The 18,872-nt window shown below is 34.0% G+C and overlaps 1 protein-coding gene across 1 annotated transcript; it reads left to right on the top strand.

Annotated features, from left to right (window-relative positions):
* Positions 1-206: 206 nt before the first annotated feature.
* On the top strand, positions 207-4,245 carry M430DRAFT_19756 (hypothetical protein; the record flags this gene model as incomplete). Its single annotated transcript, XM_024864139.1, has 2 exons — positions 207-213; positions 3,965-4,245. The coding sequence occupies 2 exons, from the start codon at positions 207-209 to the stop codon at positions 4,243-4,245; spliced, it is 288 nt and encodes a 95-aa protein (XP_024720294.1).
* Positions 4,246-18,872: the final 14,627 nt, after the last annotated feature.

Genomic DNA, 18,872 nt, shown 5'->3' with positions numbered 1-18,872 from the left:
TCTTGTAGTAACCTCTTAGGGCGGCGCCGCCTCCTTGTTAAAGAAGAGGCTAGCTGTCTAATTAGTAAGAAAGCTATACACCTACTATACAGCCTATATAAGGAACCCTAGGTGTTAGAGAGTATAGAAGAGGCGTATATAGTTCACTATATTAAAGGCGCCTTTAATGTCTAGTTAGAGGAGAGACGCTACAGCCCTATAGCTCTATGCCGTGTATATAGCGTCGACTACTATTTTAACTATAAGGTCTGTTAAGCGTTACAGCCGGTTTTCTATCTGTGTTTCTAGAAAGAGCCCTTACGACTCTATAGTATTAGTAAAGCGCTAGCTAATTACTGACTCGATTACTTTACTTATTACGCTTAGGAGTAATATTAGCCTATAGGCCTTAGCGGTTTGTTACTGTTTAAGGGTCTTTCTAGGCTTACGTAGTACTACTACCTTTACTACTTTAAACTACGCTAAGACGTGCCCTAGCTAGAGGCTTATAGTTACTACTACTATAAGGAGCTTAGCTAAGGGGCGCCTGTATGCCTTAAGGAAGCCGGTAAGTAGTAGGTTAGGTCCTAGCGCCTTTTAGGTACCTGTCTTTTAGAGGACGTTAGTAATGTCTACCTCTATTATAGCGTTATTAATAGTAAACTACTAGTACTACTTGTCCTAGAGGTCTAGAACGACGTCACTAAGATCGGCTACTAATTCCGAAAAGAACCGCCGGCCTAATACTATTACTTTATTATAGTAGCTTGTAGCTAGTACCTCTCTATTAGCGCCCTAAAGAAGAAGGAGTAAGGCCGGTTCTAGGGACACGTAGCTATAGAGCCTAGCCTACCTTTCGAGACTCTAGAGTTTCTGTTAGTCTTTTAAGGTAGTAGTAAGGGCGCTACGCTAGCTCCTAGTCTTTATATCTTAGATCGTCTAGAGTTAGTAGGTACTAGCCTACTAGAGGTCGCGCTAGTAAAGTTTAGTTAAGGTAGCGGTATATTAATAGCGCGCCGCCCGCGTTTACTAAACGGCCTTAAGGACCTTACTACTCTACTAGGGTTTAGCACGCCCTTAGCTAACCTTCTTTCTTAAGGTAGATAGGTCTACGATACGTATAAGCTAGGAGGTAAGCGAGTTAACGGCCTTGTTAACCTTATAAGGTATGTCTAGCGGCTTAGAGAAGAGGTAGAGCCTCCCGGCCTTAATCGCTACTAGCTCTCGGTCTATTAGGGTCTAGCTCTATCCTAGTACCTCTATAGCTCTCTTATAGCGATCCCTTACTTAGGTAATAACCTTGATTAGCTAGGCTTAGTAGTTAGATCCCTTGTACCCTAGGTTACCTTAGTAGGTATACTAGAGCGTTACTATAGCCTATACGTAATTAATCGTTAAGTCCTGTTTGCTATATCTCTTTTAGGTTAGCTCCTCCTAGGGTGTACGTAGTAAGAGCTACTACCTATAGGCTAGATAAAGGAGGGTCTCTAATTTAGGGGTAGTCTTACTAGCTCTGTCCTAGAGTAGGTAGTAAAGGTTTATGTCGCTTATAACGATCTACGGCCTCTCTAGGTCCTTTCTAGTAAGCCGCTAGAGAGGGCTAGTCTAGCCTAGGGAGTCAGGAATCGGCAAGTATATTAACTAGACAGTAACACCTTATAGAGTAACGTAACACTAGTCGGCGCTAGTCTCTACTACCTAAGTAAGAGGTAGGTACCGCTTGTAAATATAGATAACTACGCGGCCTTTACCCTTATAGACCTGCTAGTACTTCGCCTATACTAGGCAGTAGACTGTCTTTGTCTGTTTATTATACTACAGCTCTTAGATTACTATAACATTAGCTTCGCGGCTATCGTAAAGCGCTATTAAGGCGAGGCTGTTCCTTCTTATAGTATTCTAGTATACTATTGTTAGTTTTATTACTAAGAGTCTAGGATCTACAAGTCCTACGTTACAAAAAGGTCGCTAGACCTCTAGTTAGTTCCTTAGCTTAATATCTTTATAATATCGTAGCTCTAAACCGTTACTATATCTAGCGCCCTAATAAGAGGGCGCCTATGCCTTACTAGAGTCCTTACTATTAGCTTCTTGTTATTACCTGTCTGTAGTCTCTTAGGAGCTACGACCTAGTAGCCGTCGTTACTATCTTACGAGGACACTAGCGTAACACTAAGTACTCGGCTAGTAAAGCTGCTCTTTAATACCTTAAACTGTCTAGGTCTCTACTAATATACGGCATATACCTACTCCTTTATCTTAAGGGCCTTAAGATACTAACAGTCTTATACCGCGTGTAGTCTACTATAGTTAACGCATCTTTTCCTACTATTAAGTTAGGGACACTCCTCTTTACCCTAAGGGTACGCCACTCTTATATAGTAGCTATACTAGGCCTAGTTCTTATAGAACCGCCTAATGTAGCTAAACTAGTAGTACTAGAAGTATCTTTAGATTTGTAGGTCGGCCGAATATAGCTTGTAGTTAAAGATCTAGGCTTACTAGATCAGCCCTTGTTTATACAGGCGCGTTGCCGTGTCGGCACTCTAGAAGAGTAGTACTATCGTTATAAACTTTACTATAGAGGCCCTAATAAGCTTGACTTTAACCTTTATAACATACGGCGTATAGGCTTAAATCTCTACTAGTAACGCTCTTAATTCTACCTGTATAACCCGGTCTACTAGTAGGCCCTTTACGATTACTATAAACTTACTCTTATAGAGCTAGGCTGTAGGCCTAAACGCCCTTTATATCTAGCCCTAATCCTAGATCGCGGTCTTTAGTATAGCCTCCTTAAAGGTAAGGATAGTGTCGCCGCTAAGAAGCCGGCAGGTCACTACTACCTTAGCGCCCCTAATTACTGTATTAGCTACTATTACTACTTTAATAGCGCTACGACGTACTAGGTCCTTTGTCTGTCTATCTACTCTAATCCTTAGCTTCTTAATCTGTCTCTTTAGTATTACCTGTACTCTTATTAGGCGCTAGCTTACTACTAACGCGTACGTAGCCTAGAGGGCCGCCGCCGCTATTAGCCTCTAGAAGGCCTCTTTTAACATCGTTCTTAATTACCTAATTGTTACTAGGTCGTCGTTAGAGAGGGTCTTAGGAGTACGCGAGAGGGTCGCCGTATTTACTACCTTTAGCTCTACTACTACTGTTGTTGTCGCGATAAGGTCGCGAAGAAGGCGCGACGCCTTATCTTCTTTGCCTAGTATTACGCAGGCCTTAATTCGTTATAAGATTAACTTTGTTTTATCGTCTGTACTACTCTTACTACTTGCCGGCTCCTTACTACGGCTTTCTGTTAGGGAATAAGAGTATTAGCTCCTTCTCGCGAGCGGGTAGTACTAGCTCTATTTAAGTCTAGCATACCTACTATCCGTTACTATAGGCTCGCCTATAGTCTGCTAGTACTCTAGGGGGTATCTAAGGGTGCCGATTTCGATTCTATCGTTCGTTTTCGAGTTTTTAGGGCAGTTAGGGGCGTAGGCGACTGTCGCAAAGTTTTTAGACTTATATTAAGTTTATATTAACCTAGATTTATAAGCTTAACTTAGTTTTAATCTAATTTTAAAAGGTTTTAAAAAGTTCTAAGCTAAGTTTTAAAGGTTTTAAGTAGTTTTAACTAAGTTTTAACTAAGTTTTAAATAAATTTAACTAGATTTAATTAAGTTTAACTAGAATTAACTTAGAATTAACCAGATTTAAATAGATTTAACTTAGTTTTTAAGTAAAGTACTTATAAAGGATAGTTCTAGATACTTATATAGTAAGTATAATATTACGTGATTTTATACTACGTGACTAGGCTACAAGATTTAGCTTTGTTTACATGTAAATAAGCGCGTCGCGAATACCCTCTATTACCTTTACAGATCTAGACAGCCCTTTATACCTTTACAAATACCCTTGACAGCCCTCTGTTCTCGACAGCCCTCTGTTCTCGACAGCCCTCTGTTGCCTCTACGGATCTTGACAGCCCTTTATGCCTTTACGAATACCCTCGACAGCCCTCTGTTGCCTCCGCGGATCTCGACAGCCCTCTATGCCTTTGCGAATACCCTCGACAGCCCTCTGTTGCCTCCGCGGATCTCGACAGCCCTCTATGCCTTTACGAATACCCTCGACAGCCCTCTGTTGCCTCCGCGGATCTCGACAGCCCTCTGTGCCTTTGCAAATACCCTCGACAGCCCTCTGTTGCCTCCGCGGATCTCGACAGCCCTCTATACCTTCGCGAATACCCTCGACAGCCCTCTGTAGCCCTCTACAGCTCTCGCAGATCTCGACAGCCCTCTATTGCCCTTACAGATCCTCTGTTACTCTTGCGGATCCTCTGTTGCCCTTACGGATCCTTTATTACTCTTGCGGATCCTCTGTTACTCTTGCGGATCCTCTATTACCCTTACAGATCCTCTGTTACTCTCGCGGATCCTCTATTGCCCTTACGGATCCTCTGTTACTCTCGCGGATCCTCTATTGCCCTTACGGATCCTCTGTTACTCTCGCGGATCCTCTGTTACTCTTACAGATCCTTTGTTGCCCTTACAGATCCTTTATTACCCTTATAGATCCCTTTTACCCTCTGTTACCCTTATAGATCCTCTACCTTTACGAATCCCTTCTGTCCTTATAGATCCTCTTTACCTTGTTTACTTTTACTAATTTATTATTTTATAATAGATCTCTTTACGACTTACGACTACCTTTACGACTACCCTTATAACTACCCTTACGACTGCCCTTATAACTGCCCTTATAACTGTCCTTATAACTACTCTTATAACTACCTTTATAACTGTCTTTATAATTATCTTTATAAATAGATAGATAGATAGATAATTAATTAATTAATTAACTTTTTAAATGTGTTTTAACTCTTAAAATCTAGCTTAAAGTAGTTTAAAGTATTTTAACTACTTTTAACCTAGATTTAACTTAGAATTAACCTAGTTTTAAGCTAGGTTAAATCTCTAAAACTAGATTAAATCTCTAAATTAATTTAATAATAATCGTGTGTTATTACAATAAAACTAGAGTTAAAACTAGGTTAAAACTACTTAAAACTTCTTAACTTAATTTTAACTTAGATTTTAACTTAGATTTAATCTAGTTTTAACTTAGTTTTAAGATATATTTAATATTATCTTAAGTCTAGGTTAAATTATATAAATAAGGCCGTAAGGTAATTAGCTAGAATTATTAGTTAGTAGAGAGTCTTATCTAGCTCTACCCTTACTAGGTATAGTGCTAAGACGTAGAATACTATGTTAGCCGCTACTACCTAGTTATAGGCTAGGCCTTACCTAAACACCTAAGCTATAGTCTATACTACTCTTAGTAGTTTAAATACCTCTTCTTTTAGAAGGATATAGTAGCGCGTATATTCCTTCTAAGAAGTCGGCCCTTATAGCGTATACTAAGCGATAAGTCTTGCCTTTATTAACTATAATAGTATCTTAAGATTATACTTAAAACACGCTACTAACTCCTTTACATTATAATTTAAGAGTATAGCTATAACGTACTAGTTAAAAGACAAAAGGCCTAGGACTAGTATATCGTCTATATTAATAAACGCTTACTTCTAATCTATAAACACCTAATTTAATACAAAACGACCTAAGTAGATCTTTAGAAAGACAGGCTTACTCTGTTTTCTAGTCTTTAGCGCGACTAGACTTAGTTCTTATACTATTTTGCCTTATAGTTTTATCTAGCGCCTTTTTGTTTAATTAAAAATATCTTTATAAAGTAAGCTAAAAAGAATGTTAGAATCACTTACTTAGCGTTTTACTTTTAATAGTTTTCTTACTAGGGCTACTTACGTATTTTATTTATAGAACATAAGGTAAAGAAATTAATACTTACCTAACTCTAAGAGTTCTACTACTATATCTAGGATGTTATTATTTTTAAAGTAAAGGAACTCTATGTCTTTAGTTATTATTTACTTAGCGCTTTAAAGAACAAACGTTTTACTTAGTCGATTAAAGGCTTTAAATTCTTACTTGTCTATTTCTCTTACTATATAAGCGGCCTTAGTTCTTAGTAAATCCTACGTACTTTACGGCTTAGAGCCTATTCTTATATCCTGTTCTTCTACCTTTACTAACTATAAGGGCTCCTTCTCTAAGACTCTACGTCTTACCTGTCTTAATAGTATACCTTCTTTTTGTATAGCCTGTTTTACTAAACTACCTAGTGTTCTTTATATAGTAGCTAGTAGCGTATTAAAAAGTTAGTATACTACATTCTTTAGAACTACGCCTCTACTAGAATCTAACTAAACGACAGGGCCTTAAGCTATGTACGACTTAAAATAAGCCTTAACTTACTATACTACGTACTCTTAATCTACCTCTAGGTTAAATTCCTTAAAGGTTAGTCTACTAAAGTAGTTTTTTACGATTAAGTACGCTTAAAGGCGTCTAAGCTTTAGATCTATTAGATCTACAAGTAATTCGCCTAACCTACCTCTTTACACAACTATATAGTAGGCTGTCTTCTAGTATATCTTATCGTTAAGGTTAAAATCGTCTATTACCTTACTAAAGGCTCTAGAGATATAAATTAAAGTAATTTAAAGTAATAGCTTATCTATCTCTTTAATTCTAAAGGACACTCTATACTTCTAGGCGTAATCGACTAGTTGTTTAGAGCTATAAGCCTTAGTACTTTAAGAATAAGCGAGCTAATTGTCTACTACCTTTATAATTACGTTATACTAAGCCGACAATAAGTTAGTCCTAAGAGTTCCTTAGGTAGCTCTTTAGGTAGACTAAGCCGGACTAGTACTTATCACTACTAAGCCGTAATAAGGCGTTACTTAATTAGGTTCTATAATAGATAATGTTAGTATATTATTAGGTTAGTTATTACTAATCAAATAGATTAGGGTTAGTTTTAGAGTATAAGTAGTAAGGTTAGTTTACGTAAGAGTGTTAAGGAGGTAGTGTTAGATCAAACTAACCTCTATAACTAACATTTACCTTTAAACACTATTTGTATTATCGGCTAAATAGTAAAGTAAGGTATTGTCTAGGCTACTAACGTATTACTACTATAAACAGTTAAATAATAAAGTAAGGTATTATCTAGGCTACTACTATATTACTACTACAAACAGTTAAATAACAAAGTAAGGTATTGTCTAGGTTACTACTATATTACTACTATACTAAATTCACTTTTAGTAGATTCTTAAACAAGAATCTAATACAAGAGTCTTAATTAACTCCTTGTATTTAGCTAAGTATATATAAGAGTCCTAATCGACTTATCCTCTCTAAGGTATAGTAATATTACTTGTAGTTAACACTACCTTACTAGACCCGGCTTAAATAGATGTCTAAGATAGAATTTAGCTACCTTTTTAAGAGTATTACTTACCTTCTCTACTATCTACTAAGAGTCGTAGTCCTTACCCTATCCCTTCTAGTAGACTAAGTAATATAGCTTTCTTTACCTAGTTCTAACTTTAGAATCTAAGATAGTTTTAACCTTTTATTCCTTGTTTACATCCCTTTCTAGTCTTACGACTACTTCTAGACCTAGTAGTTCTTATACCTACTCTCTAATATCCTCTTAAGAGAGTCTTAGGTAAGGTAATAAAAGACTAATGTAAAAGACATTATAGATTTAGTATTAAGATAAGAGTTTTAGCTAGTATACTTATAAGCTAATCTTCTCTATAATCTTAAAGAGTCCTACCCTCTTTAGGCCTAATTTCTTTAAAGGCCGATCTATAGACAGGTTCTTAGTTAATAGCTAGACTCTATCTCTTACCTTAAACTCTACCCTCTTATGTTTAGTATCGTAATATCTATAGTAGCCTAAAGGTTCTAAGCATGTGTTAAATCATCCTTTAGTTACTCTTATAAAAGCTTTAATCTTGTTACTAGCTTAGCTATAGATTCTAATCTATAGTCTCTTACTAAGTTAATATAAAACAATACTATTGTCTTCTTATTTACTTTAAACAATAATAATAATAATATAGAGCTATTTTACTTTATAAAAAAGAAAAACAGTCGTCTACGCCCCTTACTACCCTAAAAACTTAAAAATAAACAATAGAATTAAAATTAGTACCTTTAGATACCTTCTAGAGTACTAACAGACTATAGGCAAGCTTATAGTAACGGATAGTAAGTATACTAGACTTAAACAAAGCTAATACTACCTACTTACAAGTAAGAGCTAGTACTCTTATACCTTAACTAAGAGCTATAGTAAGGAGCTAGAGAGTAGTAAAGGTAATAAGGATAATAAGATAAAGAAAATTATATAAAGGATTAAAGCTTACGTAATACTAGGTAAGGAAAAGGAGGCGTCGTGTCTCTTATACGACCTTATCGCTATAATAACAATAGTAGTAAAGACAAGAGCTATAAACACGACGACTCTCTTATATACCCTTAGGTCTTCTTCTAATAATAACCTAGTAACGATTAGACAATTAAGAAAAATGTTAAAAGAAGCCTTCTAAAGGCTAGTAGTAACGGTAGCCCCTTAAGCTACCTATACGTTAGTAGTAAGCTAGTGCCTAACAAGAGTATAGGTTATACTAGAGAGACAGATTAAAGAGCTAAGGATTAAGGTAGACAGACAGACAAAGGACCTAGTACGTTATAGCGCTATTAAAGTAGTAATAGCGGCTAATATAGTAATTAGAAGCACTAAGGTAGTAGCGACCTACTAGCTACTTAGTAGCGACACTATCTTTACGTTTAAAGAGGCTATACTAAAGAACACGATCTAAGATTAGGGCTAAGTATAAAAGGCGTTTAGGCCTATAGCCTAGCTCTATAAGAGTAAGTTTATAGTAATCGTAAAGGGCCTACTAGTAGAACAGATTATATAAGTAAAGCTAGAAGCGTTACTAGTAAAGATCTAAGCCTACATACTATATATTATAAAGGTTAAAGTTAAACTTGTTAGGGCCCTTATAGTAAAGTTTATAATAGTAGTACTATACCTCTAGAGCGCTAACGTAGTAACACGCTTATATAAACAAGGGTTAATCTAGTAAGCCTAGATCTTTAACTATAAGCTATATTTAGCTAACCTATAAATCTAAAGATACTTTTAGTACTACTAGTTTAGCTATATTAGGTAGTTTTTTAAGAACTAGGCCTAGTATAGCTACTATATAAGAGTAGTATACCTTTAAAGTAAAGAAGAGTACCTTTAACTTAATAGTAGAAAAAGATACGTTAACTATAGTAGACTATACGTAGTATAAGACTATTAGTATCTTAAGGCCCTTAAGGTAAAGAAGTAAGTATATACTATATATTAATAAAGGCCTAGATAGTTTAAGGTATCTAAGAGTAGCTTTACTAGCTAAGTACTTAGCGTTATACTAGTATCCTTATAAGATAGTAATAATAGCTACTAGATCGTTATAACTAAGAGACTATAAATAAGTAATAGTAAGAAGCCTATAGTAAAGACTCTAGTAAGGTAAGGACGCCTTTTTATTAGGGTACTAGACACTATAATAGTCTAAAGCTATAACATTATAGAGATGTTAAGCTAAGGGGCTAACTAAAGGTCTAGCGACCCTTTTATAATATAAGAATTATAGATCCTAGACTCTTAGTAATAAAATTAATAATAGTATACTAAAACACTATAAGAAGAAACGGCCTTACCTTAATAACGCTTTATAATAGCCGTAAAGTTAACGTTATAGTAATTTAAGAGCTATAGTACAATACTTAGATAAAGACAGTCTACTACCTAGTGTAGGTAAAGTACTAGTAAGTCTATAAAGGTAAAGGTAAAGTAGTTATTTATATTTATAAGTAGTACCTACTTCTTACCTAAGTAGTAAAGACAGGCGTTAACTAGTGTTACGTTACTTTATAAGGTATTACTATCTAGTTAATATACTTGCTGATTCTTAACTCTCTAGGCTAGGCTAGCGCTTTCTAGCGGCTTACTAAGAAGGACCTAAAAAGGCTATAAATTATTATAAGTAATATAAACCTTTATTACTTACTCTAAGATAGAGCTAGTAAGACTACCCCTAAATTAGAGACCCTTCTCTATCTAGCCTATAAGTAGTAGCTCTTACTATATACACTCTAAGAGAAGCTAATATAGTAGTAATATAATAAACAAGACTTAATAATTAACTACGTATAGGTTATAGTAACGCTCTAGTATACTTATTAAGGCGACCTAAGGTATAAGGGATCTAACTACTATACCTAGCTAATTAAGGTTACTACTTAAGTAAGGGATTACTAGAAAAGAGCCGTAAAGGTACTAGAATAAAGCTAGACCCTAATAGACTAAGAACTAGTAATAATTAAGGCTAGAAGGCTTTACCTCTCCTTAAAACTACTAGATATACCTTATAAGGTCAATAAAGTAGTTAACTTACTTACCTCTTAGCTTATACGTATTATAGACATATCTACCTTAAGAAAGAAGGTTAACTAAGGGCGTACTAAGCCTTAGTAGAATAGTAAGGTCCTTAAGGCTGTCTAGTAAGTATAGGTAGCGTACTATTAATACTCTACTACCTTAACTAAGCTCTACTAGCACGACCTCTAGTAGGCTAGTACTTATTAACTCTATATAATCTAAGATATAAAAACTAAGAGCTAGTATAGTATCCTTACTACTACCTTAAAGGACTAATAGAAACTCTAGAGTCTTAAGAGGTAGGCTAGGCTCTATAGCTATATACCTTTAGAACCGGCCTTACTCTTACTTTTATAAGGCACTAATAGAGAGGTACTAGCTATAAGCTACTATAACAAAGCGATAGTATTAGGCTAGCAGTTCTTTCTAGAATTAATAGCTAATCTTAGCGACGTTATTCTAGACCTTTAGGACAAGTAGTACTAATAGTTTACTATTAACGACACTATAATAAAGGCAGATATTACTAACGTTCTCTAAAAGACAGGTACCTAAAAGGTACTAGGCCCTAACCTACTACTTACTAGCTTTCTTAAGGTATATAAGCGCCTCTTAGCTAAGCTTCTTATACTAATAGTAACTATAAGCCTCTAGCTAAGGCACTTTTCTACGTAGTTTAAAGTAGTAAAGGTAGTAGTACTACGTAAGCCCGGAAAGACTCTTAAATAGTAACAAACCGTAAGGGCTTATAAGCTAATATTACTCTTAAATATAATAAGTAAAGTAATTAAGTTAGTAATTAGCCGGTACTTTACTAATACTATAGAGTTATAAGGGCTCTTTCTAGAGATATAGATAAGGAACTAGCTATAACGCTTAATAGACCTTATAGTTAAAATAGTAGTTAACGCTATGTATATAGCGTAAAGCTATAAGGCTATAACGTCCCTCTTCTAACTTAATATTAAAGGCGCCTTTAATATAGTAAACTATATACGTCTTCTTTATACTCTCTAGTACCTAAGGTTCTTTATATAGGCTGTATAGTAGGTATATAGCTTCCTTACTAATTAGACAGCTAGTCTCTTCTTTAATAAGAAGGTAGCGCCGCCTTAAGAGGTTACTATAAGGGTACTATAAGGCTTGCCCTTCTCTCTTATCCTCTTTCTTCTTTATACTACTAGCTTATATACACTACTATAAGGTTATATAGGCCTTATTATAGTAAGGTTTACTAACGACCTTAATCTCTTAGCTTTTAGTAAAGACATAATAAAGACACACTAGTACCTTAAAAGGGCGTAGTAGACATATAGCTAGTAGTTATATATAAGGAAGATAGAGTTTGCCCTTAAGAAGAGTAAGCTCTTTTACCTTACTTACGCCTACACTATACTAATAACGCTTATCTACCTTAACGACTAGGTTATACCTTTAGTCTAAGAGGCCTACTTTTTAAAGGTTTAGATAGATTAGAAGCTTAGATAAAAGGGCTACCTTAATACTGTTAAACAAAAGTTTACTACTTAGTAGTTTATACTTATAAGGCTTACTATGTCTACGTAAGGATATAGCCTACTATACGTAAGAGAGATCTATACAAAGGTAATCTAGAGTACTATAGTATATAGTATAAGGGTCTAGTACTGCCCCTTTAAGTAGCGAGCTAAAGAGATCGTAAAGGACCTTACTATAAAGTAGTTATAGTACTTTTACGTTATTATAAGGGTATACTAGACGACTCTTGTCTAGTTCCTTAAGTCTAAAATAGCTATACCCTTACTTAACCTCTACCTTAATAAGTAAGTAGTAGACTTTAAATAACGTCTTAAACGTATAGGTAAAGACAAACTTATATAGTCTATCTATAATAAGGTAGTAACCTGTCTTTAGTAACGCTAGAGACGCTACTATAGTACTACTATAGTACTACTATAGTACTACCTTATACGTTACTTAAGTATAGGGCAGGCTAAGCTATATAAGTAAGAGACTAGTATAAGGACTCCTTTTTAGAGAAGACCTTATAAGGGAACTAGAAGGTACGATAGTCTTAATACGATAGCTTACTAGTATACTACTAGGGCGCTACCCTAGCCGTACTACCTGCCCCCTTAGTAAATACCCTTAAGAAGTACCTACTCTTTTATAAGTATAAGAGCTCTCTTTTAATATAGATCTATACTAGTAAAGTTAGACTCTAGGCTTTCTTTTTTAAGCGTAAAGTACTAGAGGTAGTAACCTTCTAGTACTCTTATAGTAAGGCCCTAGAGATAGCGGCTTACTTAGTCCTTAACTACTAGTAGCTAGACTAATAGTAGTAGGCCTTATAGTAAGCGCTCTACCTAAGAGCGCTATAGACGTTCTATAACTTTATAGTAGTAACAAAGAAAGGCAAGAGTACTTATGTACTAATCTATTAGCTACTGTCTACTAGCTAATTCTTATAGTTCTGTTTAGCTAAGCGCTACCTAGTAAAGAAGTTATAAGAGAGAGAGTAGCCTTAGCTAGTAGCCGGCGCCTTACTAGTGCCTTACTAGTGTCTTATTAGTATGTTTAGTATTACTAGGCTAGAAGGTTTAGTTCTAGTAGAGTAGCGATAAGGACTTAGCGCCCTAGTAGTACTATAATAGTATAAACGTAAGTAGTAGTACGTAGGTTTTTACCTGGCTTTAGTACGGTTTTACTACGTGATTTATGTAGTATAGAGGTTCTGTATATAGTAAGCATAAGTAGTAAGAACAATAATAATAATATTTACTTTAAACAGTAAGACCTTTATTACTAGTAATAATAATAAATTCTAACAATACTTAGCTATATATAAGAGACTTACCTAATTTACCTAATTATAGTCTATATATATCCTTAGGTATGTCTTAACGATTTAATTTATCCTCTCTGTCTAGCTATCTGTTTATAGGTAAAACGCTATTAATAGTTTCCTTTTAGTACTAATAATTTAGGCAAACGACTCTTAGAACACAAAAGTAAATAGTCTTGTACAGTTTGTTACTATGTTATCCGGTTATTACAAAGACATGCGCGAATTGTTAGGAGCTTATATTCTTCTAACACGGCACTAACTTAATTTCTTTTGTTAGCCGGCATATAGCTACTATAATAGAGTCGTAGACTAGAAACAGTAGTAACACTAATTTGTCTAACGTTACAAAATCTACTAAACACTATAAGGGTGGCAAGTCTGTAATTAGATTAATAAAAACGCTTTTCTATAGACGCGTTAAGATTAGTAGAGAGAAAAGCTCTTTTACTTGTTATATAGTTAAGGCTTTAGCTCTCTTATATATAGTGTACGTTTAAACATACTTCTTAATGTCTAAGTCTATACTTAGCTAGTATAAGGTCTGCTTTATTAAGAGAATCGTACGATCGCGTCTAAAATAGCCTACTATAAGACTATTATAGAACTCTTAGAGTAGTGTCTTTTTTAGCTTCTTGTCTTTAGAAACATATAACCTTATATTATTAAAAAACTAAAGACTCTCTTGTTTAAGAAAGTCCAGGCCCTTTAGGCCTAGGTAGTACTCTTGTATCTACTTAATCTCCTTTATAAGGCTAGTAAAGAGCTCTTCTTAGGCGCCTTCTAAGAGATCCTTTATTACTACTAAAAAGTCAGCCTGTTCTAATGCCTGTCTCTTATAGTCTATTTCTATTAGCTCCTTAAGTATAGTATCTCTACCTTTTTAAAGTAGCTCTAACGTAGTGTCCTAGATAGTATAAACGTAATCCTCTTTTACGTCTAATAATAGTATATACTCTAGTTCTACTATTCTTAGTAACGGCTAAGGTAGTAGTAAAGACTAAGCGTAGTCTAGCCGTTAAGAGAGGCCGTTAGTAAGGTTCTTTTTTCTAGGTCTATACTTAGTAACAAAATTAATTATAGCTAAAGAGGCTACTTATCTTACTTAACGTCTTATTAAGGTATACGTTACTATAAAGTATTTTAGGTTATTATAATTAGTAATAATCTTTACTATAAACTAAGCTCTCTTAAGAAAGTATCTCTAGTGTCTTACTAATTCTACTATAGCTAGTAGCTCCTAATTAAACGTACTATAATTAACTTCTACTAAGATAAGCTTTTATAAGTAAAATACGACTAGGTATTAGTAAGTATCTAACTATATCTAAAAGAGGATACTACTTAGAGCTACTATTAACGCGTTATATTCTAATATAATAAGGAGGGCCGGGTTATAGTATACTAATAATAGTACTTAAGTAAAAGCGTCTTTTAATTATAGAAAAGCCTGTTGTACTTTCTTTATCTAAGTAAAGAGGGCCTTAATATATAGTATATTATATACTATTATAGCTTTACGACCCTTAGCTATACTATAGTCTAGCTCTTACTTTATCTATATAGTTATAACCTTAAGGACCTTTATAAAAGCTAGCGTAGCCTTTAGTACTATAGATTCTGTAGCTAGTAGTATAGTTAATATTAGTGTAGGCTTCTAGGCTTTTTATATCTTTTATATAGTAGCTATTAATATATTGTCTTTTAGTATTAGTATTAGGTCCTTTAATACTAGGGTTAGTAGTATAAACTATATATTAGCTAGTAGTAGCGTATTATATCTGTCGTTATAGTCTTAATAATTACAAAGTAATTTATATACTTTTATAAGTTTCTTTTAGTATTGTATAAGAGCCTTTCTTACTAGCTTGTCTATATAATCGCTAGTTAACTTAATATTACTATTACTTATAGTTATTATAAGTACTCTACTGTCTAGCGTTATTACTAGTCTATTATATTGTCTTAATTTTATGTATACCTTACTATTAGACGCGAAATTTTCTAGCTATAGCCTAAATCTTTACTATATAAAGACTCTTACGTTTAGTAACACTAGTATCGCTCTTTCTTCTAGAATAACGTTACTTAAGAACCTATTAACCTCTTTAGAGTTATAGTATTAGTACTAGTAGACTATAAAGAGCTTATATAGATTATAGAGTTTTTATACTCTTAGCTTATTTACTTTACTATTATAGTCTTTATGTTACTATAGATTAATTATATTACCTTTTTATAGTATATAGACCTCTCTTTTAACCTAAGGATCTATAACTAAGTAGAAGTCTAGATCTACGCTTATAGTACAAAAGTTAACGACTATACTAGCTTTTACGTATATATTAGGTTTAGCTTATAACGTTTTTATAAGTAGGCTTAGCTTTACTTTCTTTACTACTAAGGTAAGAGAGTTGTCTATTACTAGCCGCTTTTAGGTAAAACTAGTAGTAATGTTTACTACTAGTTAGTTCTATAAGCTAACGTTACTCTTGTCGTTAGACAATCTCTTATCGCTACTAATGTTAATACTATTAAGGTTTAGTACGTTTATCTTGTTAGTAAGAAAGGGTTTATAGATATAAAGAAAGGCTTTGTTATAGTAGAGTAAAGACTTGTATAAGGGTTTATATAGATTAAGAAAGAAGTATAGATCGTTTAGATTATTATAAGAAGAGAAAGAGTTATATAGAGATTAATCCTTATAGTAGTAAAAAGGGTTGTATAAATATAGATATAGCTCTTAGCTTAAAGGTAAAAAACAAGATTAGTCTAAAGGTAAAAACAAAGGTAAGAATAATAGTAAGAATAATAAAGAAAGGATAGTTACTAAGAATAATAATAGATATGCTTTTAGTTATACTTATAACGCTTATCGTTACTATTTCTTTAAGTTAGTCTTAAACTCCTTAAGTAACTCCTTACTGTTACTAAGTCTTAACTTTAGTAACTATATATTAAACTTAAAGTAATAAGTATTTTAAATAAACGGTTGTCTACGCCTCTTACTACCCTAAAAACTCAAAAATAAATAATAGAATTAAAATCAGTACCTTTAGATACCCTCTAGAGTACTAGCGGACTATAGGCGAGCCTATAGTAACAGATAGTAAGTGTACTAGACTTAAATAAAGCTAACACTACTTACTTATAAGTAAGAGCTAGTACTCTTATACCTTAACTAAGAGCTATAGTAAAGAGCTAGAGAGTAGTAAGAGTAATAAGGACGATAAGACAAAGAAAATTATATAAAGGATTAAAGCCTACGTAATACTAGGTAAAGAGAAAGAGGCGTTACGTCTCTTATACGACCTTATTACTATAACAATAATAGTAGTAAAGACAAGAGCTATAAATATAACGACTTTCTTATATACCTTTAGGTCCTCTTCTAACGATAACCTAGTAACGATTAGATAATTAAGAACGATATTAGAAGAGGCCTTCTAGAGGCTAGTAGTAATAGTAGCCCTTTAGGCTACCTACGCGTTAGTAGTAAGCTAGCGCCTAACAAGAGTATAGGTTATACTAGAGAGGTAGATTAGAGAGCTAAGGATTAGAGTAGACAGATAGATAAAGGACTTAGTACGTTATAGCGCTATTAAAGTAGTAATAGCGGCTAATATAGTAATTAGGAGCGCTAAGGTAGTAGTAACCTACTAGCTACCTAGTAGTGACACTATCCTTACGTTTAAAGAGGCTATACTAAAGAACGTGATCTAAGATTAGGACTAAGTATAAAAGGCGTTTAGGCCTATAGCCTAGCTCTATAAGAGTAAGTTTGTAGTAATTACAAAAGGCCTACTAGTAGAACAGATTATATAAGTAGAGCTAAGAGTATTACTAGTAGAGATCTAAGCTTACGTACTATATATTATAAAGGTTAAAGTTAAACCTGTTAAGGCCCTTATAGTAAAGTTTATAATAGTAGTACTATACTTTTAGAGCGCTAACGTAGTAACGCGCCTATATAAACAAGGGTTAATCTAGTAAGCCTAGATCTTTAACTACAAGCTATATTCGGCTGACCTACAAATCTAAAGATACTTCTAGTACTACTAGTTTAGCTATATTAGGCGGTTCTATAAGAACTAGGCCTAGTATAGCTACTATATAAGAGCGGCGTACCCTTAAGGTAAAGAGAAGTACCCTTAGCTTAATAGTAAAAAGAGATACGTTAACTATAGTAGACTATATATAGTATAAGACTATTAGTATCTTAAGGCCCTTAAGATAAAGGAGTAGACACATACTATATATTAATAAAGGCCTAGATAGTTTAAGGTGTCTAGAAGTAGCTTTACTAGCTAGGTACTTAGCGTTATACTAGTATCCTTACAAGATAGTAATAATAGCTACTAGATCGTAGCGCCTAAGAGACTATAGACAAGTAATAGTAAGAAGCCTATAGTAAAGACTCTAGTAAGGTAAGGGCGCCTTTTTATTAAGGTACTAGATATAGTAACAGTCTAAAGCTACGATATTATAAAGATATTAAGCTAAAGAGCTAGCTAGGAGTCTAGTAACCCCTTTATAACGTAAGACTTATAGATCTTAGACTCTTAGTAATAAAATTAATAATAGTATACTAGAACACTATAAGAAAGAATAGCCTTACCTTAATAGCGCTTTATAATAGCTGTAAAGTTAACGTTATAGTAATTTAAGAGCTATAGTATAACATTTAGATAAAGACAGTCTACTACTTAGTATAAGTAAAGTACTAGTAAGTCTATAAGAGTAAAGGTAGAGTAGTTATTTACGTTTATAAGTAGTACCTACTTCTTACTTAGGTAGTAGAGACAGACGTTAACTAGTGTTACGTTACTTTATAAGGTATTACTATCTAGTTAATATACTTACTAATTCCTAACTCCTTAGGCTAGGCTAGCCCTCTCTAGCGGCTTGTTAAAGAGGACCTAAAAGGGCTACAGATTGTTATAAGTAATATAAACCTTTATTATCTACTCTAAGATAGAGCTAGTAAGACTACCCCTAAATTAGAGACCCTTTTCTATCTAGCCTATAGATAGTAGCTCTTGCTATATATACCTTAAAGAGAGCTAATATAGTAGTAATATAATAAACAAGACTTAACGATTAACTATACGTAAGTTACGATAACGCTCTAGTATACTTATTAAGGTAACCTAAGGTATAAGGGATCTAACTACTATACCTAGCTAATTAAGGTTACTACCTAAGTAAGGGATTACTAAAAGAGAGCTATAAAGGCACTAAGATAGAGCTAGACCTTAATAGACTAAGAACTAGTAACAATTAAGGCTAAGAGGCTCTACCTCTCTTTAAAACCGCTAGATATACCTTATAAGGTCGATAAGGTAGTTAACTTACTTACCTCTTAGCTTATACATATTACAGATATATCTACCTTAAGAAAAAAGGTTAACTAAGGGCGTGCTAAGCCCTAGTAGAACGACAAGGTCCTTAAGGCTGTCTAGTAAGTATAGGTAGCGTACTATTAATATACTACTGCCTTAACTAAGCTCTACTAGCGCGACCTCTAGTAGGCTAGTACCTATTAACTCTATACGATCTAAGATATAAAAACTAGGAGCTAGTATAGCGCCCTTACTACTACCTTAAAGGACTAATAAAAACTCTAGAGTCTTAAAAGGTAGGCTAGGCTCTATAGCTATATACTCTTAAAACCGGCCTTACTCCT

Source organism: Amorphotheca resinae (assembly GCF_003019875.1).
Source record: "Amorphotheca resinae ATCC 22711 unplaced genomic scaffold M430scaffold_7, whole genome shotgun sequence".
Lineage (NCBI taxonomy): Eukaryota > Fungi > Ascomycota > Leotiomycetes > Helotiales > Amorphothecaceae > Amorphotheca > Amorphotheca resinae.
Note: the sequence above shows the minus strand (reverse complement) of the source record. Positions and strands in the feature narration are given on the sequence as shown.